General features: G+C 38.2%; 1 protein-coding gene across 1 annotated transcript in view; it reads right to left on the bottom strand.

Annotated features, from left to right (window-relative positions):
- The window catches only part of DPYD (dihydropyrimidine dehydrogenase), a 345,166-nt gene that overhangs the window by 100,949 nt on the left and 217,113 nt on the right, over nt 1–27,104 (bottom strand). The window contains exons 15-16 of the mRNA XM_058842999.1: nt 7,708–7,776; nt 5,218–5,301 (exon numbers count right to left, since the gene is read on the bottom strand). Of these exons, the coding sequence (XP_058698982.1) occupies nt 5,218–5,301; nt 7,708–7,776 (153 nt within the window). The remainder of the gene's footprint in view (nt 1–5,217; nt 5,302–7,707; nt 7,777–27,104) is intronic.

The following is a 27,104-nucleotide window of genomic DNA, read 5'->3' as shown; positions in this document are numbered from 1 at the left end:
GTTCTGAAGAACCAGCCAAAATGGATGAAATTGGCCAATGCAGGAGAACAAGATGCACAAATCCTGAAACTCCACCACAAACACCAACACAAACCTCACTCATGCTGGTTTATACTGGATTTTGGGTGACAATGTCCACACTGCTGCTATATAATAGCCCAGTGTAGCACCACTCTGCTGTACCTCGCACTAATTTGTTGCAATAACTGATACAGAAGAGCAAGAACTAATATTGCCTGCAGGACTCAATGAATTATACTTAACCAGCATATTATTGTAGGCTGATAGTAGAATGTCACATGAACACAGATATAATCAAATTCTGTTTGGGGCATCATTTATTTAAAATACTTCAAGCTCCTTGCTGGCAGAGCAACAGCAAATTAGCATGCTATGCTGTGCACTTCAATTAAAAAGCAGCCTCATCTTTCCCATTTCCAAGGTACAGCAGAGCAAATCTAATTGTGCCATGCAGTCAGCTCTCATCTTCGCAGAGTAACCAGGGCTTTGGGGTTTTTTTTCTTTTTGTTTTTGACAGATTTGTCGTCTTCTGAATGAGGCAATGTAGGCTTTTATGAAACCTGCCTCCTAATTGCAGGCAATAAACATAAGCACAGCCAGCAGCAGAGAATGTAGCAAGTACAATTGAAGTAAAATGAAAATAAAGGTAAGAAAATAACCACAAAGCAAGTTCATTTTACATATGATCTGAATAGTTAAACCACCAGAATCTGTATTTCAGTGCTCACAAGAGACATATACATTCCTTCTTCAATATAAACAAAAAAAAAATAATAAAAAAAATCAAAGAATTCCCCAAACCTAGAGCTTAAATGCTGAGATAGACAAAGATATTTTATATTTTGGAGGTTAGAAAGTATGACTATTTAATGAGAAATAGTTATATGCCAGGATGCTATTAACTTTTACAATATTTGCTTATAGCAAAGGCTGAGATCTTTGAATATGAGATTAGCTGCTTTTGACTTGAGACCTTATTCATACTGATTATCTCACTCCAAGTGAACACCCAAGTCATTGCGCTTCCTTTTATCCAGTACTGATTTCCTATTCCTGGTACAAAGAATACAGTGCCTTTGGTTAGGAATTGAACAGGGTGAATCCACAGAAATTGTTACCTGAATGGAGTCCTGGAGGGCAGGTACTGGAAGGTCCCACTAGGAGCGGGACTAACCACCACCAGTGAGGCTGCCTTTACCTGCCTGAGCCCTGAAAACTCCAGAGATGGAGAGTACACAGCTCCACCAGAAAACATACTCCTGATCTGCATCACCTTGTAGGGGAATTCTTTTCCTAATGCCCAATTTGAAACATTCAGCCCACAATTTGCCCCTTGCTGAATTATCTGACATGACAGAGAATAATCTTCCCCTCTTTGTAGCTACTCTTGCAGCAACTTTGTCACATCCTCTCAGGAAGTTGTAGGCTGCTCCTTCCTTCCCTCTGTTGTTTTTCACTGCCCACTAGGCCAAGGAGACTCAGCGATAATTTTGAAGGCTTTGGGTGTCACTTGTCCTAATCAATCTTGATCTAATGTTTCTTGGGAGAGGCACATTACAGCTCTCAGACCTGGGGTTTCATCGTAGCAGGAATGTAAAAATAAACCCAGATTACCGACTCAATTTAACTATTTATTCATTCTTGGCAGAGCAGATGGAGAGGCTTGTTGACCTTTAGACCAAAACCAAAAAGGCAAACACCTAAATTTGTTGGTATCACATGACATTAATAATTCAGAATAGTCAATGCCAATGTCAATAGTCCTTTTTAGAAGGATAAGTAAGAAAAAAAAATTAGAACATCTTTGTGTGGTTTCCAGTGAAGGACAGAAAGTGCACCACAAATACAACACCACAAGTTAGATGTTGATATGCGAGTGCTACCATCTCACATGATTTATTACTTTCATAATTTTATGCCAAAATTACTACAGCAATGAACTATAGTGGGAAACTGATGCTGTCATTTTTTATTAATCTGCTCTTCACAATGTTGTCTTTACATTTACTGTTAAATGTTTTGTACACATAGGTTATCTGACTCAAAGAAAATCTGTGCATTAGTGTGGGTAAACTTAATGACAAATTCTATCACAATTTTTAATTATATCCACTTTTATACAGTTGCAGATTGTTACAAAAGAATACAAACCTTAACTTTATTATCATTAATCAGCATTAGTAAATATAATTGACATTTTATACAGAACCAGCTTTAAGTAACTTATTGGCAGCAATACAGATGCCTCTTAATATTACCCTCTGGCTAGCTACGCTGTTCGGGCGCCAGAGTGTCTGCACTAATGACTTGGAATTAAAATCAAATAAAAGTTGAGAACTGTAATTCAGTATAAAACAAACAGCCATACTTAGTACCAATTTTTATATATATAATTTGGATATACCAGGATCTTTTTTAATTTGCAGTTGATATAAAACAGTGAAAGCGTTTGAGACTAGATAACAGAACAGGATAGAGAAAAAACAAATCTGATGTTCCCAGATTTCTACACTTACCCTGTAGGCACACCATAGGAATTGGAATGAGAAGAAAAAGCAGACAGTGTAATTAACCTTTCCTTTCCTTTTTTCTTTTTTTAACAACAACAAAAAGGCAGAACATGTTAGACATTACAAATAGTAAAATACACATTTTTCTGCCATTATTCTTCATCTCAGCAATTTCTGTAGTTTCCTGAGGATTTAATGTGCTTAGGCATGAAAGAGACCTAATCCTTGAAAAAAATTCCTATGAAGACATGGATTATGTTATCAAAAAGATTTAAGAAAACCTGCTTCACTGTACAACCAGGAAAGCTGCTCTGCCTCTCAAAGTCTCATTCCCTAACTTCCAGATACTGAGTGGTGGCTTTTTTCCAGAGCATGTCTGAGCCCTGTCTTCCCTACACCACCCAGGTATGACCTATTTGATTTCAGCCCTGGAGAAAAAAAAACCAAAAAACTAAAATACCAAAATACTATCTAGCACTTTTGTATCTTCTGATACCATATGTGGAAGCCCCCTGAAGGGCTACTGATAAATCTTGCTGCACGTATCATTACTTAATCCTGTTTATCCCCACCCTTTGCTTCAATAATCTACATTTAAAATCACTATAATTTAATTTTAGCCAACTCTGAGGAAGAACATCAGGATCTGGCTCTCTAAACATCGCTTGTTTTATTCATTTATTCATCTAAAGAAGATGATTCTTTTCTGAGCTCTCATTTTGATAAGACAGCTAAAAAAAACACAGGAAAATGTTTAAGCAAGAGTAGTGTATATTAAAAATTCCAAAGACTCTCCATATTGTATGGGGAAGATGGAAATTTTATTATTATAAAAACATATATGTATATGTAAAGTAATCTTATTTCTTTATGGATCTGATCTCCTCCATGGAGAGTCACAAATCCACACGATAGCCCTGAGTGCTCAGACTTTGCATTTGCTTCTCTGATTTTACAATAGCTGAAAGATATGTAAAAACTCTTGTAGCCAGACAGCTCCCTACTGACTATACATCTAAGCAACTTCACATGCATACATTACTCCAACCACTGAAAGCTGGAAATAACACATACCTAAACAAATAAAAAAGCCCATGCCTGAAAGGAGCCTGTTTCAGTTTCCATGTGGAGCCTCCAGGGCTCTCCCTGACCAGACTGCACCTTCCACAGTGTCCTGCCTTCTCAGGCAGGGACATGCCAAACTACTGAGTTATGCTCTGCAGACCAAAAGGAGAGAATTTCTTCAAAAACTTAGAAAGATGGCTAAAATAGCAATTTGTTGTTGAATGCAATTCAGTGAAAAAAATTAAGAATAACCACTGGTGTTTTGCTAGTGTTATCCTGGAGAGCTTTCATGATTCTCTTCAATTTTGAATCATAACTTCAGTAAACGACCACTGGCCATAAAAAGCATCCAGATTACTTTCATTAAAAATAATAATCAACAGCATGGACCATATTGACATAATTTTGTTCACAAAAAACAATAAAATGCCCAGGGCACAGTGCCTGACATTATTGCTAGGATAAAGCTATACTTGAAGTGTGTCCACTTGAAGTGTTGCACTGATTACAGCTCCTGTTGCCTCCCTAGTTTTAGCAAGTGAATGGTTTGGTTATCCAACTACACCTCAGGTCTTAGAAGTTTTGTCTGTAACTGAGGAAGTGAGGATGAATTAAGATGTTTATGAGCCCTCTACAAAGGGGCCAGGTAAATAGCAATATGTCAGTTTTAGGGTATAAAATCATGATTCCCACTCGCCATCCCCTTTCTCCTCTTCTTCTCCCCGACCCTAAAATGCATTAAAATGGGAAATCAAACAGGCTTCATAATTTGGAAACTTTGACAGACAAACTCTAGAAAATCTCTCCTGGTAGGCTGTAAACCAAGATTTTTCAGAGGCTTCCAATTCACCATATTTGGGCATTTTTCAATCAAAAACAAATCAAAACCAGATCGAAACCAAATTTCAAACCATGACCAAAACATGCAAAAATCTACAAACTTCAAAAGGACATTAGTGTGACATTAGGGTTTGTATGTGTAAAATTTCCTTTCCTGGGCAAAACAACACACATTCTCCTAACTGAAGTCATGGGATGTACTGATAAATTCTGAAACAGGTTTCTACATGGCAGAAGCATCTGGCATGGATACTTGTAATCTCAACCATATAAACCAACAAATCTATAGGTTACAGAACAGAGGCTCTTATAAGAGGTGTTGACTGTACATGGTACTACCAGAATGTGTATGGCCTCTTCTATGATTCTGAAATAGTTAGCTTCATATGTGAAAAACTGTGAAATGAAATGTGTGTACACCTCATGTCCTTCAAAATCATTACTAATATATGCAGTAATTACTAGCTCATGACTTAAAAGACATCTACAGAGCACTGAAATGGAAATCAACAAATTCTGTCTAAATGCTTTTTTGAAATTACTTGTTTTCATCATATTCCTTGTCAAATACATAATGCATTTTTGTTCCCAAGAAAACTAAGCATTTTGTACATTCTCAGCTTCTTTTATTTTTTCTCCTCTCTTCACTAAATATTTAAACATATTCAACCTAAAAAATCTCAAGCTGGTAACCTGCTGCTTGCCCCCTGAGGTGAAACTATCAATGTGCCAGTGCAGGATTGCTGGAGAGACATTAAAGAGATTGTGATTACAGTCCTACCTGCCCACAGGCCAGTCCCATGCCTCGCTCCCCCATACCATGAGGACATGATAAATTCAACTCCAGCGCATCAGCACCAGCAACCTATGAAACATGTGAAAGGACAAAAAATGAAAAATTAATTTCAAGTAATGTACTTTTTCCTGTAGTATTTACTGTTCATGTTAAATAGATTTCTTCAGGCATTTAACTTATTTTTCTTTTTTAAGAGAAAAAGCTATGGTTATGGCACCATAGAAAAGAAGCACGTTGATCATTAGAGATAAAAACTTCAAAAACTGATGTGGTTTCCAAAGATTTTTAAGGAATTAGAGTAAAAAACAAAGTAAAAAGATATGAGCAGAATAAAGAGTTGGGTCTGGAAAATGTTAAAAAATTAAATGTAATTACAGGGCCTAAGAGCAGCACTAAGAGCTTTGGCAGGCAGCATTACACAGGTGTTGCTGTGCTCTGAAGAACTGTAACTCAGTAATAAATTTTTCCTTTTTGCTTTAATGGATTCAGCCTCCAAATTTTCTGCAGGCGCCTGTACTGTGCCACAGCTTTCGTCATTAAATAAATTTGTTTCTGAAGAACAAGAGATTTATGAAAAGAAGTCTAAACAAACATATTATTCATGCTAACTCCTGTTCATTGCCCTCTATTAGGTACAATTAAAAGGGGAAGGAGCCGAGCTGTCCGAGGGCAGCACACAGACATGCTCTTCTTCCTTTCTGAACTGCTCTGGCCTGACACGAACACCTCTCCTGCTGCCTTCCAGTGGCTCTAACTAGGATTTTGTTTTGCATCTGCATTTTCTTCTTGCTTATTGAACTGGAGTAACTTTGCCTGCTGTGTGGCCATGGTTCAGCAGCTCCCAAAGTGCGTGAGCAGGGAGAAGCCATCCATCACTCGCAGGAACCCTCCCTGCCCCGCGAGCCCGGCCATGCCGGCGCTGTCGGCCTCCCTGACAAGCTGACCTTTTGGATGAATAGGTCGTCCTCCTGCTGAGCCACTGTGGTACCTTCTGGGGCTTCTGCTCTTGTGAAAGCCACATCTATTACTTGCTAGGTAGGATCCTATGCATGAGATCAAACATCCCTGCTCTTCAGCTGTGCCCCAAACTAGTGCTGCTCTCCACAGGGCAGACAGCAACAACTGAATGTTCTATCACACAGGTTACACATCATTGACTGCATTTAAAGAACAACTTTTTTCTAACGGGGTAACATAAATACAAGCAAGGATTGGAAATATGCATCTTAAAGTTGGACAGCAGTATCACCAGATTAAAAAAACAGGAGCAAATGGCACAATAAAGCCATTCTGTCTTAATCAGTTTAAAAGCGACAGTGCTTCTGTCAAGCATAGAATCCAAAATATGATTTCATGGTCAATTAGGTAAATACAGGTATAAATTGAAATAGTGTTGAAGATCACCAAGCTAACTACTGATAATGTTTCATTTCATTTCCCTAGGTCCCCAAAGTCCTCATAGGTTTAAAATGTTCAAAGAAAATCAAGAAGTGTCATCCCACATAACCACAGGAGGGCTTAGGACACTGAAAAAAGCAACAGTAATGTCCAAGCATTCTGCCACATGAAAACACAAATTCAAAATATCCACACCTCTATCCATACATATATAAAAGCATTATATAAAATGTTTATAATTTAAACATTTAAATCTGAGCTAATGCTTGCAATAACAACAAGATAATTTTTTTTCTTTGCTTAGATTTCTTAATACTTTTCATTTCCTCTAGATACTTTATGTGGAAAATGCACTTTAAATTAAACATAACAACTTTGCTTTCCATTCAGATACAGACACCTTTCTGAATGAAATTAGTGCAGTCCTGATAAGTATTTCTTATACAATTCTCTACAGACACAGGTACACGTTATTAAATAGTTTTTTTCTCAAATTGAATAGAAATTTCAGGTGCATAGTCTGTTTGCATTTCTGTAAGATTGGATTTATATTATAGAAAGCCTGCTGACTGCTATTATATATGCTGACTTTCTCAGCTATCATTTTTGAAAGTCTGTATTAAAACTAGAATAGCATTAAATGAGCCCTTTATACTTTAAATATTCAAGAGTTTTATATTCAAAATTTCTTCTGGTGCTGTCAAACTAGTGTGCCTCTAGGCAAGGTAAGATCAAGTTAGGCTCTCAAAGGTAGAATTAAATTTTATCAGGGCATCTGTCATAATATACAGTTTGCTTAAAATGCAAATAAAAAGTATATAGATTCAAAGACTAAAGGCTTTCCAGGTACTGTTTAAAAATCCAAGGGACCATTTTTATGGAACAGATTTCCTTTAAATTTACATTTCCATCATTTTAATGAAAACACAGAATAAACAAATTATAATGGACATGTTTTAAGTTCTCATTTTTCCCTTTCAATCTATTTCTTTCAAGAAATTCATTACTGCAGGTCTGGTTTTAAAGGTGAATTTAAAAAAAAAAACAAACATGGAAACACATTTAGGAAACCATTACCTCAGCCATTTTTGAAAGTTCAGTCCAGTCCTCCCTGTTATAGCTGCACATGATGCTGGCAATCAGAACCTGGAAAGAGCATATATACATTACTGTAATACTGTGCATTTCTGTGACTCTAGACATGAACTGCACATGCATATGGGAACCACCATCTGTCTGCCAGGAGCTAGAGAGTGAAATACAGCTGCAGACTTCACTGGGGACAAGAAACAGTGAGCAAACTCATCTATTATATCCCTGGTTCTTAAAGGTGGTCTATCCATGTGCATTCTCTTTGTTGTGTGACGCAGTGAGAAGTGTCTGTCCTACACACAGAGACACCGAGGAAACTGTCAGACACTTCTTCCTGAGGTCTGAGGAATGAAGTTGTTATTTACTATTGATACAAATGACAGAAGCATTTTGACTATTTAGAGATAGATAAGACATCAGTGCATGAGTTTACATTCTAATGTGGCAGTGTACAAACACAACATTCCAGCTGACTTCAGGAACCCAGGATACATCAAATCCAGACTCTAGAGTCTCTTACTATACAACTTTAGGACAGTGACAGACAGCCAGAACTATTTTGTGTCCCAGAGGCAACTGGGAGGAGACTTTCAGAATGTGGGGAAAATCTGCACATTCTGCACAGAATGGCCCAGGGAACCTCCAGCCTTTGTTATCCCATGATGCACATTTTATTTCCCATTCTCTGACTGGCCCCAGTTCCCCAGAGCTGTTCTGTGTACTTGCCTTTTCTTCTCATTACAGGGAGCACCTTTCAAGTCCAGATTCTGCCTCTAGCTGCTGCTCCTTTCAAAATATCTGTTGAGGTTCATGTTTTTAGGTAAAGTAAGTTCTCATAGGATTCTTTGGGGTATGTGGGGGGCACCTAGATACACAACTTACCAGTTGCATACAGTGATATTTACTGTTAAATGAAAGTTAACTACTCCTTTGGGTCAATTCCCAGTTCAAGTGACAGTGCTAGTTTCTATTTAAGACTAAAATAAAATCATGTGTTCTGGACCCAAAGATTGAAATTCTGAAGTCAATACATTTGAAGTAAGATCAGCAGAGAAATCAGCCCAGAACTCCTGCATGAAGGACTTCTTAGAAGGATGTTTGGAAGAAAAAATGCAAAAGAAAATTACATTGCAGCAGCTAAAATGTTAAATCAGAAAAGATATCATAGAACTTAATAGAAGTCTACCAGTTCAGTCTGTGTACAAGGAAACACTAGGAGAGGAGAACAGAAAAGCATCTGGCCACGCTCTTGTTTATTTGGCCCTCTTACACGAAACTTTCACATGAAAGTTTGATTGACAGATAGTGTGACATTTGATTTTAATCTCTTTGTTTTCCAAACAAGTTTTACTGTCTCATTAATATCTAGGGTGGGCTTAATCTTTCACCCCCTCATTTTAACACTTCTCTTGAGCTTTCCCATAATACTGAGGGTTAATGACTCATTCATTTCAAATACTGAAAATCATGGTGTAGAAAAATTGTCCAACACACACAATTACTGGAAACTTGCAAATTGTCTCCATAAGAAGGAGGAGGTATTTAGTATATTCAGAAGGGAGGGAAACACACTTTGAAAAGTAAGGCAGGCAAAATTGGTGAGGTTACATTCTATTAATTTAAAAGGACAATACCACATATCATCATCATTATTTCCATTGTTTTGCTCTGATGATTCTCTACAATGAGCCCACCTACCTGCAGACTGCCCACCCACCCTCCTGGCTGCTGTTTGCAGGATGGGAGTCTGCTGAGGAGGGAAGTGCTTGATGCAGTGCCTGCCTTGCCTGCAGGTGCCCATTTGTGCTCACCTCTGGCATAAATATAAGACCAAACTCTTCATTTAGCACACACAATCATTACTGTCCATGCTTTTATTCCCCTCTGACAGGGGAAACCAGTCTCTCTCCTGTACCATAACTTTTTTACATTGGGAAGAAACTTATATGGCTGTATAGGTCAAATGTTAATGAAATAAAATCTGCTTGGTGTCCTAATTGAATATTCAGGATAAATTGAGGGCTGTGGAAATAAACAGAAATCTCTTTTAAAGGACTTTAATTTTTAAAAGCAAAAATTGTGACAAATCTGCCTAAGAAATTATACATGAGAAAAAATTAAAGCAACTGGAATTTATCTAGAAACTCTATCTTGTCAAATTCATGCTTTTTATAAACTAACTAAAGCTAAAAAACAACCCAGCAGCTCAGTCACTGACAACATGATAAGGATTTTCACAGTTACAGTCACAATCCAAAGTACATCAGAAATCTGCACAATTGAGCTTTAAAACAAACCAAATTTTTCTGTGGGGAAAGTTGTAAGACAACAAGGGCAGCTGACTAGATTCATAAGTAGTTGAGTTAGGTTACATCAAGTGTTACTAATGAAATTTGAAAATTCTGCTGGGAGTGTACAAAAGAGGAAGAACATGATCTGTGATGTTTCAAAGAGCTGTTAATTAAGACAACATGTTTATTAAATTTTGATTAGTTTTAGGATTCGTATGTAAAATTAAGCCCATACCTTTTTGACAGAAGCAGTGGTTTACAAAACCAAAAATAACTGGAAACAAAAATTACAATTTTTGTCATGACTGTTCACAGGAAAATACAGGATCTCAGAGGGAATAACAAAAATTTAAAAATAGTAGGGATTTTATTGGTTTTTTCCCCCCAGTGTTCTCTTATAACTTGAAAATAAACTTATTTCCTAGGTGGAAGAATATCTCCCAGCACTCTGTGCTAACAAAACTGTCCTTTCTCAAGTGACTGTTCTTCCCCAAAGCACCTTTACAGTCTTTTCATTTGGAATCAGTTCCCATGAAAAAGAAATAATCACTGTCACATGTGAACATTTAGGGGAACTATCTGTGATGCCTGAGGTTTGGATCTACTTCTAAAATCACACATGGAAATTTATAAAGAAAATATAGAGTATTATCTCCTACTACCTAAAAGAGAATAGCAAGAACAAAGTAAGAATTACAAGTGATAAAAGGCAAGGGTTTTATTGGAAAGTAATAAATGAAAAAATGTATCACATTTCAGCTTCTTAGTCTCTTCTCTCTCATTTTTTCAGTGCCTACAATGTGTACCACATTAAGAACCCTGTACATTTAAGGGCCCCAAACAGTTGCTGTCTCATGAAAGTCCAGCACATGGCCCAGCCCAGGAGCATCTGCAGAGAGCACATCCTTCCTTTTGATTCCTGAAATTTTCAGTGGCAACCTGACATGAGCTTAATTACAGTGGTTTGAGCCACAAGTGTGAGGCTGCACCACGCTTCCCAGCTTACAAAAGTAGACTCCTGACAGATCTTACAATGATGCTGCTGGTGAAGTGTAGTAAGTGGTAAATGAGGGTTGACTAAATTGCAGCTTTGTCATAGCTCGAGTGTGGGCTGCCTGCAAACTGTGCATGATTGAAGCACAGTGGGACCCCTGGCCCATTCCTTATTCCAGATCAAAATCATAGCTGGTAGATGCTGTTCCCTCTTCTCCTCCATCCAAACTGCTATTTTGCCTGTTGTGGGAGATGCTGCTGCCCCGCCCTGCGCCGGGGAGCGCAGCAGCCCTGTGGACTCTGTCCCTCCCTGAGCATCACTGTGACAGTGTGACAGATGTCACCAGAAAAGGGCTTCTTGCCCCAGCACCACACAACGTGACAATTTCTCCAAATGCCTTTAAAAGGACAAATCCATGTTTGCAACATCACACGCTGTTCTGTGTTCAGCATTTTCCTGATCATTCATGGAACAAAAAAAGTGCACATAAAAACTTGGTTTTTGTTGGAGGGAAGGGAGGTAGAAAAGGGAGGGTATGTAATTTACCAGTTAGGACACCATTATAAGATGAATATACTGTAGCTAAAGCAATAAAAAGCTACATTTCACACAATTCTGTGACTAATGCATTAGCAGTTGTTCTACTTAAAAGAACACTGACAAGGTACTTCTCATAATCCTTAAAATATTTTTCTCCCTGTTTATAATAATCCCCTGGAAGCTTAAACTAGAATCGATTTCCCTTGTGAATGTTTTTTTTCTCATCCATTATCTCTATGTGGATGTCTCACGAATGCAATAGAATGAAAAGAAACAATAAGGACGAGGTTTGCCACTGTGTATGTTTTCAAGTGATCTTTCTTTTCCTAATTCATGGAATTCACTGCAAGAGGTTGTAAAACAAAAAGAAGGAGGAAAAAACCCGAACACCTGGGTCTAGTTTGGGTCACATCTATTTAAAGCCAGAGAGCAGTAAAACTCTACACTGACAATTACCATTTGTCCTGTACTGCTCTGCAGGGAGAGTAAGGGAGCTTCAGTACATTCAAAGAATCTGAAAAAAAGTCTCAGCGGTCTGGATTTAAATGTGAACACTGTAAATTCCTGCAAATTTAAGAAAAATTCTCAACCTACAGAATGAAATCACAACCCTCTACCCTCATACCCATGATAATTGTATTTGTTTTGGTCATCTCATACTAGCCAGAGTCTGTATCTGTTCTGAACCTACTCTTCCAGGCCTGTGCATAATCTCCCTCCACTTCAGGAAATCCAGCCACCATAATTTCTGCTTACTCTTCCCTGCCTGTCCCTTCTTATTGCTGCACCAGACTTGAGGGCAGCTCTGCATCATGTCCACAGATGCTCTGTTTAGACACTCCTGCTGGCCACAACCTGCATCCCTCTCTGGTTTCTCAAACACTGACAAAAATCCACACTATTTTATTTTTTAAGTGTACCGTCCTTGCAAAAATAGAAAGATTCTTAGCATCATCTTTCAAGACCGCGTCCTTGAAAGCTGTAAAATAAAGAGGAGCTTTCAAGAAAGCTGAAGGATTGGCTTTTTTAACAGCTATTTGTTTGGGAAGCAGAGATGAGGAGCCCAAAACCTGGTGTGTAAAGAAGAGGTGCAGAGATTGAAGACTTTATTAAGAACCAGATTTCAACAGCCATAGAATTACTGCTGATTAAGCCAAACTTCAAAAGGTATTTGTGTTTGGGTCAGATGGAAAGACCTCAAACTTCTTTTCAAGACATGTTTTTTCTTCTAAAACAACACAGTATAACCACCATGCAACCTGTGTAGTCTGAACAAACTCAAACATTTTAAATCAGAATTCCTCAAGAAGCATTCAGTAAGACGGAGCTTGGCAGTGATGATACAATCTTTCTAGAGCAATGACAAAATGAGATATTCAGTTCAGCACTCACCAGCAGAAAAGGCACCTACAGCTACACAAACCCGCAAGGAGAGGAGAATTTCTTGGCAGCTGCATCACTGCATTTCCTGCTGTTTCACAGCATTAACTCCCCCACCTGTCAGAATGAGGGGTACCTACACTCAGTTCTGACCCGCACATCCCAACAAGCCAATGCATCAGAACCTCTCCTGAAGGTGCTGCCCAAGTGCAGCCACAAGAGCACATAGTCCAGCAGGTCCCTGGGGAGAACACAAGAACAGTTTATAGGGAACTCCTTCACTATTTCAATGTCACCGTAAATAACCTTGTAAATATCTACATGGAAGAAACACCTGCTGCAGATGGATTTCTCATAGTTCCTCAGACATGTCAGTCAAACATATGGGCCACAGGCCAGACTGCCCTCACAACACTCTTAAGATGCAGTCTCAGCAGCAAAGAGCTAGCAGTGAGGGAACAACAGCAACACAGGATTTTTGGGTTGTTCCACTTGAGATGTTCCTCTTCATGAGACTCACCCCAATAGCCTTCCTCTCTAACCCTGCCTCTTACACAGCATCAGGGTCAGGATGAGTCCCAGCTGTGCCACACTGAGCCAGCAAAGTTCATGGAAGCTTTGTGCTATTCAGTGCCACCTGTGGCCACCCTTTGCTTTTCAAAATGGTCACTGGCAGATGAAATGGTCCCCCTCAAATAAATAGAGCCAGAATTACCAATGTACAGAACACTTTTAACGCCCACTGTAAAAGACAAGAGTACAAGCACAGCAAACATTCTGTACTGCACAAATACACTGAAATGTGCAGTATTGAAAAACAACGGGAGCACAAAAATGTGCTGCTATAAAAATAACCCTCTGGAAACCAGCCTGATTTTGATGCCTTGTACACTCAGCCTGGTTTCTCTTTTTCTGTACATTCTTGTAAATTTTGATTTGTTGCAGAACTGAAATAAAAATAAGCTTCTTATTAAAAACTACCTAGAACATCAAATCCCATGCAATAAGAAAGTTAACAATTGTAAAACCTGTCATGTCTCTGAGAAGCAGAGGAATTATCTTGTTATCAATTTAATAATGGAACACTGAAGTAAATGATGCCATCCACTGACACCAGTAACACTGTCTCTCCTGGGAAATTCATGTTGGTAGGAACTGTCAATCTAGATGGATATGGACATATGAAACATTGTACCTTCAGTCCATAAATCTATTCTTTCTGCACTGCCTTAATAAAAAGATTCTGCATGATGATAAAGACAAGCAATGCAGAATGTCTTGACACTGCTGACCTGCAATTCTGCTTCTCTTCCCTCGTCTTTTTTCAGGGAATTTGCTCTCCAGTAAATAATTTAACAATCTCTAACCATCCATTGTTTTCCTCTTTCACTTGTACTTAAAATACATACATTTGAGTATATGAAAATGAGACAAGTATGAGATATTAGTATGTTTATTATTCAGCTGTAGCAAACCTTCTGAATAAAGCACTTTCTGTGCCTTGTTACTTTATAGTGAGATCTCCTGTTTGTTTTTCAAAGGAAGGGGAAGTTAAATACAACAAAGCAATGCAAAAACAGACCAAACATTATCAGCACACAACTAAGTCTAGAAAGATGATGATAAAAGTTTGAAAATGCTATGATTTTCTCTATGTATTACATAAAAAAGTCAGCATGAGCAGAAAATACTAAAGATTCTAATCCCAGGCTAAATGGACGTGCTTGTTTTTAAAGGCAGTTATTTCCATATGATGACTCTGCTTCAATGAGATCTACCTATTTGATGAGATTATTTGATGGATTTCATTGAGTACACCGGGCTTCAAAATCAGGCCTAGACTTCTTAGGTTCTAACACCCACAGACAAACAAAATCCTTAAGTTATGAACAAACCTTTTTCATTGCAAAATAACACAACATTGTGTCTTAAATGGGAGCAGAAAGCTAAATAGGTTGCATTTGATAACTTGCTGAACCTGTAGAAAAACAAGGGAACTACTTGTTTTTGTAAGTGCCCCTCTACCACGCCAGATCAGCACCACATCAGCACTACCAGGGCAGCAGTGGAGCTACTGTGCCCTTGGCCCTGCTCACACAGAAATGTCCATAGATCACACACATGGAAAGTGTGCATAAATGAAAACCTGACCTAATGACAGTCCTGCTAATTCACAATGCAACTGAAAAGGAAGTGAATGGTCAAGGAAAAAAAAAAAAAGATCTGATGCATCTCACACGACTCAGGGCACTCTAATTAAGATGTGGTAACTTCTGAAGAGTGAAATGGGAACCATGGCATAAGGGCTCCCCAAAACATATGAACAATGAAAGAGAACGAAGCACCTGTATAGAGCACTTCAGAGAAACTCAAATATTTAACATGACTAGAAGAAGTATGTCCATTTTATGACAGACTGTTGAAAATTTCAGTATTTCAGGTAAACCCTTCAAATTACATTGAAAATTACCTATGTGGCTAAAGACTTCCCTGGAAATTTGATACAATCTCTGGGATTTTATTTTTCATAGGAAACCTATACTAGTTCAACCTTTAGTCTCGTTGGTAATGAGTGAAAACAAATACATGAGTGAATGGAAATAAAGGCTGAATCCAAGAGAAGAGTGAAGACAGATACTAATTTTTAGCAGTACTTCTTTCTAACAATGCCTGCAAGCCCTTGTGGAATTGGCATGCCCCTGCTGTATTTCTGTGCTTTCCACACTGATTTAATATAAAGAGAAAGCAGAGGAGGCCAGTACATTATTGGAGAAGCTAACAGAAAAAGGATATATCTAATTCTATCATATTTCAGACACATGCTATGACCTGTAGCAAAAGCTTTTCACCAGGGTGCTGACACATTATTGATTCTCAAGACCATGTAAGGAAAACAAGGCTGGCAAAAAGCTACACAAATTTGTGAATTTTTTCCTCCACCTTTAGAAATTTTTCTCTTATCAAATTCTCCGCTCAGATACACCAAGTCCTTTTAACCACAGCTCTTTGAGCACGTCACTAATTGTTGCTCTTTATTCTCACAATAGCACAGGCAACTCTCTGCAGGGTGCCCCTCTGAGAGGGGAAGCCAACTGGAGACAAAGATGTTTAAGGCATGTATGCTGTTCCCAGGGAGGGAATGAGCAGCTGTTGACTGAAAGGAACCCTAAGATCCCTTCCAGACCTTGGCTGTTTCTACATATATACAGATGTATTTCCCCTATTACTTAGTGGCAAAGCTGCTTAACTTATTAGAAAACAAATTCAGCAGAAAATAAAAAGAGACAAAATACAGAATTAATAACTTCATCACAATTTCCTATCCCCAGCACTCAGTCAGCCAGCAATTCCCCAGGTCAAATCTGTCTCTTTGCATCTCTGAGAAGTCCATCCTATCTCTTCTCTTGTTCCATCACCCCCCAGGGCTTCTTTTAATTCACTTCCTTGGATTTTGAAGGCTCAAGAAAGCCAGCAGTATCAGTGCTAGTAGAGGAGAAAATTGTGACTCAGATAGCAGAGAGGAAAACCCCTCCCTTTTTACACTTCAGAGCTCTGTGATCTACTTCATCATGTGACCTTGCTGGTGCCAGAGGGATGCTTGGAAGGACTAAATGATTTTGTCAGCCAGATTGCATCCTCCACCGCTCACCCACTCGCTCTCTGTGCACCATTATCCTCATAGTGATACACTGAAAATCAGTGATAATTTACCTGATTTTGCACAAAGCACTCTTCAGTTAGGCTGTTCTGAGAGGTGAGGGTGTGGTAGTTAAGAAGATGTGTAGGAACAGGCAATAAGGCTCGTCCTGTCTTCAGGAAGTTATCTGATGGCTTTAAATGCCAGCTGCATGGGGGAGACCTATCAGTCCCTAAATACTATTTGTATTTAAATACTATATATAAATAATACATAAATACTATTTCCTTAGGTATCAGTCTAGGTATGGGACTTCACAAAGAGGAGAGCTTGTTCACAGTCCCAAACCTGCCTGATCAATGGGACAGGCTCACCTCATGATCAGAGACAATCTGCAAATGTTCATAGGGCTAAAAGCATGGTATCTTTTCAATGGCCAAAGTAAGATCAGTGGGTCATCTCCACCAGAACCTTTCATTTGGAAAAAAAATGTTTAATATATAAATATTTTCTTTTTGAAAATTATAATAAAGTAGTCCATTATCAAAGAAAGAAACTCTACTTTCTGTCAGGCACAGAACTTTTCAAGAAGTCAAGATGAAAATCCATGTTTTCTGTTGATCTCTTCATGTTTCTTTCCTATCATCCCCTGGTATTTCCCAGCCGGGCCAAAAATTCAGCAAACAACAGTGCCACTATGCACAGAACCTCCTGCTGGCAGGTCTGCAGCGCTCCCATCTGTGATATGATCAGAAAAATCTCATGAGTGGGTAGCTTTTTTTACTTTGCAGACATTAGAATTTACTTAAGTAGCTAGCTGTTATGTCTGATGACCCAAGTAGTTTTTTGGCTACACTCCAGCAGCAGCGAAGATACAAAATTAAGGGCTGTAAGTTGGCAGTTACCTTCTGACTAATCTTTCCTCCTCAACTGCCAGCTCGACCCACCTCTTCATATTTTAGGGAAGCTCATGTGAAGATGCTGAGAAACTAAAAGAGGCCTTACTATTTTCATGGAAGTTTAATAAAACTGTTACCTAACTTGTTCAGCATACTGTTATGCGATTGGAGATTTTAAAATTAAAATGCATTGAATTTTCTACAGCCTTATAGCCTCATTCAAAGGATCATTCAAATGAAAGTACTGGAAGACCTAATGCTGGTGAGATTTTTATCAATGACCCAGCTGTGAGTATGTGTGTTCCCAAAAAGATAAACTGAAAATAAATCACGTGAAGTGTGGATGCCTTTGGCAGAATCAAAGGCAAGAGTCCTACGAGGAACCAGAGGCGTGCTGCCAGTACATTGAGAGAATGCAAATATAACACATATACATTTTTAATGCCCACCCTTCACTTTCAGATGCACACACTGCACACTTTGTAAGACTTTGGGGTACTTACAAAATTGTGATTTTATATTCCAGTATCAATCTTTAGACACTCTCATCTGAGCTGTATATAACTTAAATGAAACATTCTGCAAGCATATTCAGATTTCAATACAGTTTATATAGAGTGAGCATAAATGGCTAGGTGGCCAAGAATGGTGGAGCTAAGAATAAGTATATCATGTTACACTGCAAGAAAAGTGAAGCAGATTTTTATAAATGCTGCCCTGAAACTTAGGAATAGAACTTCAATATATTTTTTTCTCCAAACAAAAGACTTAAATTAGCTATTATGTATAGATTGAAAAAATCAACGTAACAACAATTTTATAAAAAAATATTAAACATTAAAATAAGCAAAAGAAAATTAAATTTGAAATAGATTAGGAACCCTACAGTTAAAAATGTGAGAAAGATGTAAAAATAACCAGTAAAAAAGTATTCTTCCTGAGATTTGTGAGACTGGGAAGTGTAGTGTCAGGAAACAGGAGAGAAAAGCACTCTGTTGGTTTCTTAGTTTACATTTAACCTACGTGGTTCACAACAAAGGATGCATTTAAGTCTCCTTTAAACAAGCCTTTAAAATATTTATTTAGGTTTAAGTGTTTGGTAAATAAGTACTTCCTGTCACACACTTCCTTCAACACTCAAAAGACTATCTCCACTAGCTCTGCATGCAAGGTTTCAACACACAAAGAGGTTACTGCTGATCTATGAGTTACCAGCCATGGGCACACCTGCAGCCAGTGGCTGCTCTAGTGCTCTTTCAAACCCCATAAAATAGGAGGTAAAGCTGGTTTGCTATGACCAAAATTGAAGAAATTCATATTAACTTGAATCAGCCTGTATTTGCTGCAAGTTCCCAATAGGGGTAGTTACCACACTGACACACTGCAATTTGCTGTGCCATAGAAATTGGTTGGCATGTCCGTGTTCACACAACCGTGTATTAGACTAAGACTGTATAAAGAGAACAAGATTTCTTTTTGGATCTTGCTGGACACCTCATTTTGCATGTATAGCAGTTGCTCCTTTAAGCACAGCTCATCATGAAAAAAAAAACCAAACAAAAAACCCAAACAAAACAAAACCCAACAAAAACTAAAAACCCAAACAAACAAAAAACTAACATTAAAAAAAACCCACAAAAAGCCCAAAACAAACAAATAAACAAAAGAATTAAAATATAAAACAGGGCGAATTGAGATCTAGAATATGGACATGTGTCAGATATGAGAAGTTTAGTAACAAAGATTATGTAAAAGTTTATGGTCATAATTATTAAACACAATGTGTATAAAAAGTTTAGAAGCTACTAGCAGTATTTAGGATGTAGAATAAGATCAGTTCAGAGCCCACTAAGAATTCTGCTAATCTACATGTTCTGCTTGGTAGATAAAGAAAAGAAAAAAGATCTTGGAACACTTTATTCCCACATTTCTCTCAGAATTTGAGATCTTTCCCTAGCCCCCCTCCCCAGAAAGCACAGGAGGCTGGGATATAGTCCAGCTGCTGTCAATCACACTGAAGAGCTGGCTCTAATTGTGATAGATTCAAGCATGTGCCTCTGCCTTTCTTGTCTGAGCTAGAACATGTCTGCAGAGAGCCAGCTCTCCTACAACGGGCACAGTTCAGAGCAGCAAACGCCGCACTCGCTTCTCAACAAAAATAAACAGTTTGGTGGTGAAACTGCATCTACACTAGGTTCTGCCAGGACAGCAGTTAAATACCATTTTATTTTTAGTATTCCTAGCCTACATAAGTATGTGAGCAAGCCTTTTAAATATAGACCTAGCCTTCATATTTCTCTTCATTAGAGCTGTAGCAGAATGCCTAAAATGTAAACCACATCACAGAACACACAGAATATGGGCTACAGGAACAGCATATACTTACTGCTTTCATCAGGTATACATTTGCTTTCCTATCATTATTGCAATATAAATATTGTAATATAAAAGATGAAAAAGCAGAATTATCTAAATCACATATGCTTAGTGCTTCATAGAATACTAAGACAGTATCACAGACAGTAAAATAAATGTCAAAGGTACTGTGCATTTTAAAAGATCAAATTCTATAATTTAGCCAATTGCCTATGACAAACATGACATGGAAATTAGGAAGACATATTTAGGAGATATATATTTTGCACAGGTAATCAGACTAGTGGGATTTTGTCATTTTTAGAAACTTTGGATTTTAATTTTGATGGATTGTTGATTCTTAATAATTTTAAAATTTTGCTTTTATTTTTAACATTTATTTTGTAAGACTGCCACAAGATCATTTTATCTCCATCCAATGGCATCTACATCTTAATATTAAAACAATAACTACCCAGAAAAGGGCATTTCCCAGGGAGTAATGACTGGCTGGGAGGAGTTGATGGCCTGAGGCATTGCTGAGGGCCATTAACCCTGGCCAGTTATTAATCGCCAGGAAATGCCCTGCACCAAGGTTGTTATTGCTATTTTAAGCACAGATTGAGGGGGCGAAATGGATATCTGAGCATACAGGGGGTTTAATGCATGATGCCATTTCCTTTGTTGCAGTTCATGGAAGACATTTCTACAATCTACAGTCCTGATACCCAACCAGATCACACAGATCATTTTGAAGCACTCCACCGTACACACAGTAACTCACCAAACTGAGAAAACACTTGGGATTTTTAAGAGATTGTCTTTTCTAAGTAATAGTCTGCATGTTTACACTTTAATAAGATGAACAGAAATATGCAACTCTTCATGTCACTGTCAGCAGAATTACATTCTAGAAATATCTTTTTAATCATACTGTCTTTATGTTTAGGGCATTTCCTTTGTCAATACTGCTACTTAATGACCGCTCACATATCTCTGCAGAAAAGGAATTTTTAGCAGCAACTGCCAAAGCACATCCTGAAGCAGCTTCAGCTGATGCTAGCCATTAAGGAGTTTGTCTTTTCCAATAATCAAGCAGATTGGGTCATTTTCTAGGAGATGGTTGGTGAAGTATTTCAGAAACTGCTTTAATTTTCTCCTACTTCTTTCCCCAAGGCTAAAGTTTTAAAGATGTGTTCATAGTCCACAGAGAACTGTGAAAATTGTTCTTTTTTTTTCCCAGGGATCAATAAATCACTCTTTAAATCAAAAGGATATTCTTAGCATATGTACAAATAGTCTTCTCCCCTTACTGAACTATTCACTATTTTTCACACCTTAGCCGTGATAGTAAAACAAACAAAATAAGTCACGGCTTTATAACATGCATAGGAAGAAAGTACAGTTCTGCACTAAACTCACTAAACTAGTTTGACAGGTTTCTCAACGAAGCAGTAGTTTCCAAGTGCAAAACATAAAAGACCTTCTCACATTTTTTCCTCGAAGTCCCAATTTGTCACCACAAACATGTACACCTGAATCATAAATTGACTGTAAAAATTTCACTGAACTTACCATGTTGTCCTAGTTTCAGTTACAAATTGTGATTTCCAGCAACAGATATGTGCTTTCCTAAAATAAAATTCCCTGAATTTGATGGCCAGAGTATGTGTTTCCACTTCTTTGCCAGATTAATAACCATATTTTTGAAAAATTTAAAATAATAAAAAAAACCACCTCAGTGTAAATATTGTGTAGTTGGGATCAAATATTATGACATGTACTGCATGGTCATTTGAACATGCATGATCAGATACCATCTCTGGGTAAATTTTTAGTAGATCTTCTTGTATTACTGTATGTAGGATTGTCTGAGGTGACCCTCTGGAAATGCAGCAAATCTTAGTAAATTGAAAGTAGCATTTGAATTACAAACCTCTTAACACATCATTTCAGACTAGTACAAAATATATCTATATCTCAGCTTCAGTTCAAGTAATGTAGTTAACATGCTAATCAAGTTGTCAAAATGTAATACAGGAACAATGGTCCAAAGGTTGACCCAGGACTGGGAGGCACAGAGGGTTTCTGATGCTGGGTGCAAAGCTAAGAGCTCCTCTTTGTGCACTGACAGTGTAAATCCCCAGGAGTGGGTTACACAGCTCAGTGCCCCTTCCCCCACACGCACCAGCAGCAGCTCCCCAGGGCAAATTCACAGTAGTTTCTCCCTAAAACACTTGCCCAGCTTTTGAGAAATCGATGTCACAGGAATTCCCTGCGTCAGAGGTGATGCCTTCAGATAGTTTTTCCAGTAGGTTGTTCTCAGCCTGCATGTACCTCTGGGACTGGCAATGCCCCATGAGTATGAGCTCCACAGCTGCTGAGCCATGTGGTGAAGAACCTCCTATCACTCATTTCCACCTATCACCCTGCTGGTTCCAATCCAGAAAGATATGAACCACAAAGTGTATTCAAAATGTGAATGGGGAAAAAAAAGAATCAACATGCTGACATAGTGAGGGGTTTTGCTTTGTTTTCTACCTTTCCTAGAAATTCTGTGTTTGATAAGCTTTATTTCAATGTTATTAAGCATTAAACTGAGATTTTCATAGTGCTCCCTTACTGTAGCCCTAGCACAGTTAGCTTATAATCGCTCCCTGTATATGTAAATTTATCATTGGTTTATCCCATCTGCATACTACTGTCAGTTTTTTTCCCCTAGCAATTCATTGGACAGTCAATCCGTAAATTCTTCACAAACCTTGATGTCAGCTCTCATCTTTATCTCCCTATATTACATACTATTATTAGCAAAGTTTACATTCTTCAAATTCTCTCTCTTTTATAGATTGTTAATAAACATTTTAAATAGTACAGAACACAGTACAGATCCTGCAGCTCTCTATCAATTGTGAAAATTGACTATTTCTTCCTTAACATTGTTTTCTATGTTTAACTGGTTATTTATTTATGTAGGTTCCTTCCTCTAATCATATGATAACTTAATTTCTTTCAAATTCCTCAGTGAAGGACCCTACCAAATACTTCTGGAAACCCAAGCTCATTTTTATCATCTGAATTTCTCTTGATGTCATCAAATAACTTTTTTTTTTAAAGGCATAACATACTACAAAAGGGAGTTCTTCACTCTTTTGTTTGTTTCTTTCTAATAGTACTATTTTTCAGAACAGCTTTTACCAATTTGCATGCAAGGATAAAAGATTTTAAGCCTGTAGTTCCCCAGATCTCTCAGAGAAAAGAGATTTTACATTGACTCCACGTCACTTCTCTACTACTTTTCAAGGCTGAAGCAGATCTGCTATAGCCAACATGACTATCAAAACATGCTAGTAGATGAGATTATAGATGAGAATTTTCCTGTATTTCCTCTTTTTTTTTTTTTTTTAATAACACCTAAGGTTCAAGGAGTGAAAATTTACACCACCGTATTTTTTTAGCTCAGACCCATCTCTATTAATATTCAGGTCATGTGAGGCTTAAGCAGTTTTTATGTGTTGTGGAAGAGCCTTTCCAAAAAATTATCTTCGTTATAAGCAAATGTGATCTCTAAAACACAATACATCAACATTTCTGTTACTACCCTCTGGTTTTGTTCACTGTGTAAATCAGACTTCTTGCTGGATTCCTCCTTAGACTGAATATGGGAAAAATGCATCCTGCTGGCTCACAAAGAGCTGAACAAAGAGAGGATCAGGAGCAGTGGAGACACGCTCAGGATGGGGGAAACTGGGAGCTTCCCTGGAACATGCAGAGGTATGCTGTCAATGTGTCTGCTGTTCACAGAAGAAAAGCTTTTTTCCTTCTCTTTTCTAGGAAGTATTTTTCTTAACTGTTTTTCATCCTCCTTTTTTCTTGTGGTGAATGACAAAGAGAAAAAGGAAATGTGGTCATGTGCTCTGAGATCTCTTCCTTTCTGCCCACCACAGTAGTCACTGGAAATGGAGGAGTTATGGCCGTTCTTGTGCTCCACACATTCTAGGGCCAAGTGATTTAGTTCCTGGACAAGGCAATCAGTGTGAGTGCCGTATTCCAACCTCACCTTCCCTTTTCAGCTAGGATTTCCTCTGATGTTAAGGGAATGGGCCTACTGCCAGTTTTCTGTAGTGAAAGGGATCTTTTCCATATGGTGAATTTAACAACTGCTGTGTGGGTTTTTTCACCTCCTACCAAGCATCCATGACGGCTGGCTTTGGGAAGTTTAAGCTGCAGCAATAACAACTTCTGGAGCTTTTTAAATGTAATTTGTGGGCCTGAAATTCAGATAAAGCAACCCAGGTAGCTGTTCTGCACTTCTGGGAGTGTGCAGGCTTCTAGGCAGCCCAGCTTGTGGTTCTCTCCCCTCGTGCTCTGTCCTTTTCAGTTCACATGGAGCAGCAGCTGGAGTTTCAGCCAAGTCCTGTGATAAGCCTGAGAATGCACAGCACGTGCTCTCCCCATTCAGGTGGCTCCACACTGGTTGATGTCAGTACCAAGTGAGGTCCACATGGGCATGGCCCTACCTGATCGTTTAGAACTAATGTTTCATTTCAAGATTGTAGATATTGAGCTTGTCAGGACGCATGAGATTTATCACATGGAGATACAACTTAGTAGGTATTTTGAGTAAAAAGTATAATTTCTCTGTGATGGAAAGGCAAAGCTATCTAAACTAGGCCTAGGAAGAGCAAAACTATTGCTTTTTATAACCTGAAACAAGTCCCTGACTGGTATCTCAAAATGCAAATACTATGTAGAACATCCCACAGGCTTCTAAATATCCATTAAAAGCAAAAGCTATAATAATACCTGCAAAAATAAACAAATTACTCCGAATATCTCTAGTGAGAAAGCCAACTCTGACTTCCTCACAGTAAAGCTGTGAAGCCTATGAGTCCTTTGTATCTTAAAAAAATCTTCCACCTAATGTCTCTTAAGTCTTGAAGGAGATCTAGAGCAGTTTTAGATATTCTGGTCAATTCCTCTCAGTAACAAGATTGCAGGGTCTACTATTAGTGCAGACTTAGTGAGGAAAAAGATTTATAGAAATAGATAAGCGTTGTTCCCAGTCTAGACAAAACCTGCTTTTAAAACTTGAGCTGGTCGAACACAAGATTGAAGTGTAGGACACCACTTCAGGGTTCACACTGGCAAACCAGTTAAACCTCCCCATGCAAAATATCCAAATAACGGTTGCAAGTCTATTTCTATTCACCTTACAGCTTCATCTCTTTGAACACTGCATGTTTCTGCACCAAAATTTATTTGTAGAAGCAATGAACTCATATATGCCTGTTCAGATTGTATTTTTCTTCCTCTGAAGCCCTTTATTTACTCCTATCCTCATAGAATAGAATTAAACCAAATATGGGTTTGTTACCTAAATTTTTTAAAAAATCAAACCAAGAATCCATGAAGACCAAATCCAAACAAAGCTGGCAGCCTTATTTCATATTCTATGGTAGGAAAAAAAATTCATAATATAAAAACTAATCGCACCATTACCATTTTAGGAGATTAAAAATAAAAAAACCAAACAAATCCAAAAAAATAAAAACTAACAGAGCCCCCACAATACTACACAGAAGACAGTTACTAGCCTGGGATCCAGTGATCTGTTCTCACACACTCTCTAGCATGGCTACTGCCAACAGGTGTTCCTGGGACATTCTGAACAAAATGTTGAACAAAAATACATCTTTAACAGCTTCAGCCTTGAAAAGCTGCTCTCTGCTGAGTAACTGTCAGAGAGAGTGTCAGCAACATTCCACAAGCAGCAGAACAAACATTAAGACAAGAGTTTTCAGCTTAGTTTGGGGGTCCACGAGTACTTACTGTTTCTAGCAGAAGAGCTTTCTCAATTCAACGCATCATGACACTGATATCTGAATCACAGATTCAGTGTCACAGCTGACAATCTGGTATCCTATGTACACTCCCTAGAGTCATGCAGGAGATCAAACTCATTTGTGTTGAGCTAGGAGGCCAAAAACTTACTTTTTAAGACTTCAGTATACTAGTATACTAACATAGCAATATTAAAAAATATTAAATTTGGCATCTTCTTTGAAGATCCCAGTTCTTTTTTGTGGTACAAATTTCTCAAACATTTGCTTGTTTGTGATGGACTTCTCTCAGTCTGCTAGGCAATGACATTTACCCTGCAATCTATTTCATGAAGTGTCCTGTCAAAGCCATTATTTGTACTGCTGTGACCTCCTGCACATACCCAGACCCAAACTAATTTGCATATTGAGGTTTTTAATTGATTTGCTTACCTTATTATCATCCACAGGGCACCAAGTATAGGAAGGTGTAGAAAGACTATTTGGAAATTGCGTTCATCACCTTCTTAGTGAAACCTCGGTACACATTTTTCTGCAGAGAAGTATTTTACTGTTTTCAAACCTTACTCTTTTCAAGGTTGTTCTCCTCAGTGCAAATGCTAAAGAGATTACAGCTCCTTGCTTTACCAGGTCACCATGACACACTGCCACCAGTATTCACAGCTCCCAGCACAGATAATGGCCAGATTGTAGCTATTGTCAAGTATGTGAACATAAAATTTTAGCAGTAAATTCTCCTCCCAGGCTTTATAACTTTTTTTTCCAACTTTCTCAACCCCTTCCCAATGATTAAATTTTGTTGTTGCTGCTGGACACGAAATGAATCACACAAATGCAGCTCGAGGTGTGGTGAAAGAAAGAGAGAACTTTATTCCTTCTCTCACAATTTACAGGTTTCTGACCACGGCCAGGGATTGGATAGTCAGGATAACACCTTCCCAACTGCACTGGCTGTGAGAGATGTCCATCACAAGACGTGTATCAGAAAGAATGTACACATATCTATGTTTACAGTTACTGTCCTGGGAAAATCTTTAGAAAACTATGTCAGCAAGCTCAGAAGCTGAGTTTTCAGGGCGACATTTTGTAGATGTTTGCTAACATAAAAGCAATTTTTTTTTCCTCACAGTTTTCCTTCCTGTTCATATCATTAGGTGAATTCTACTTGGCTGAATTCCTATTTCCTATGTAAACTAATTTCTTGAATGTACCATACTCTGTCATTTTTCCAGCCACATTTTGGCTGAAAAGTATACCAATACACCACATAATCAGGTATCTCCTTGGTGAATAAAACGTGAAAGTGGGACTGGTGACATTGGTGGTAGTTTTTTTCACCCCACTAACTAAAGCACTTTAATCACTGCTTGTCCCAGTTGTGGCCTAGTCATGAGCTGACAACTTTATGCATTTCCCACCTGTGGTAGGCTGACCCCAGTAAGC

The sequence above is a fragment of the Poecile atricapillus genome, chromosome 7 (assembly GCF_030490865.1).
Source record: "Poecile atricapillus isolate bPoeAtr1 chromosome 7, bPoeAtr1.hap1, whole genome shotgun sequence".
In the NCBI taxonomy this organism is placed as follows: domain Eukaryota; kingdom Metazoa; phylum Chordata; class Aves; order Passeriformes; family Paridae; genus Poecile; species Poecile atricapillus.
The sequence above is the reverse complement of the archived record's forward strand: the minus strand, read 5'-3'. Positions and strand labels throughout refer to the sequence as shown.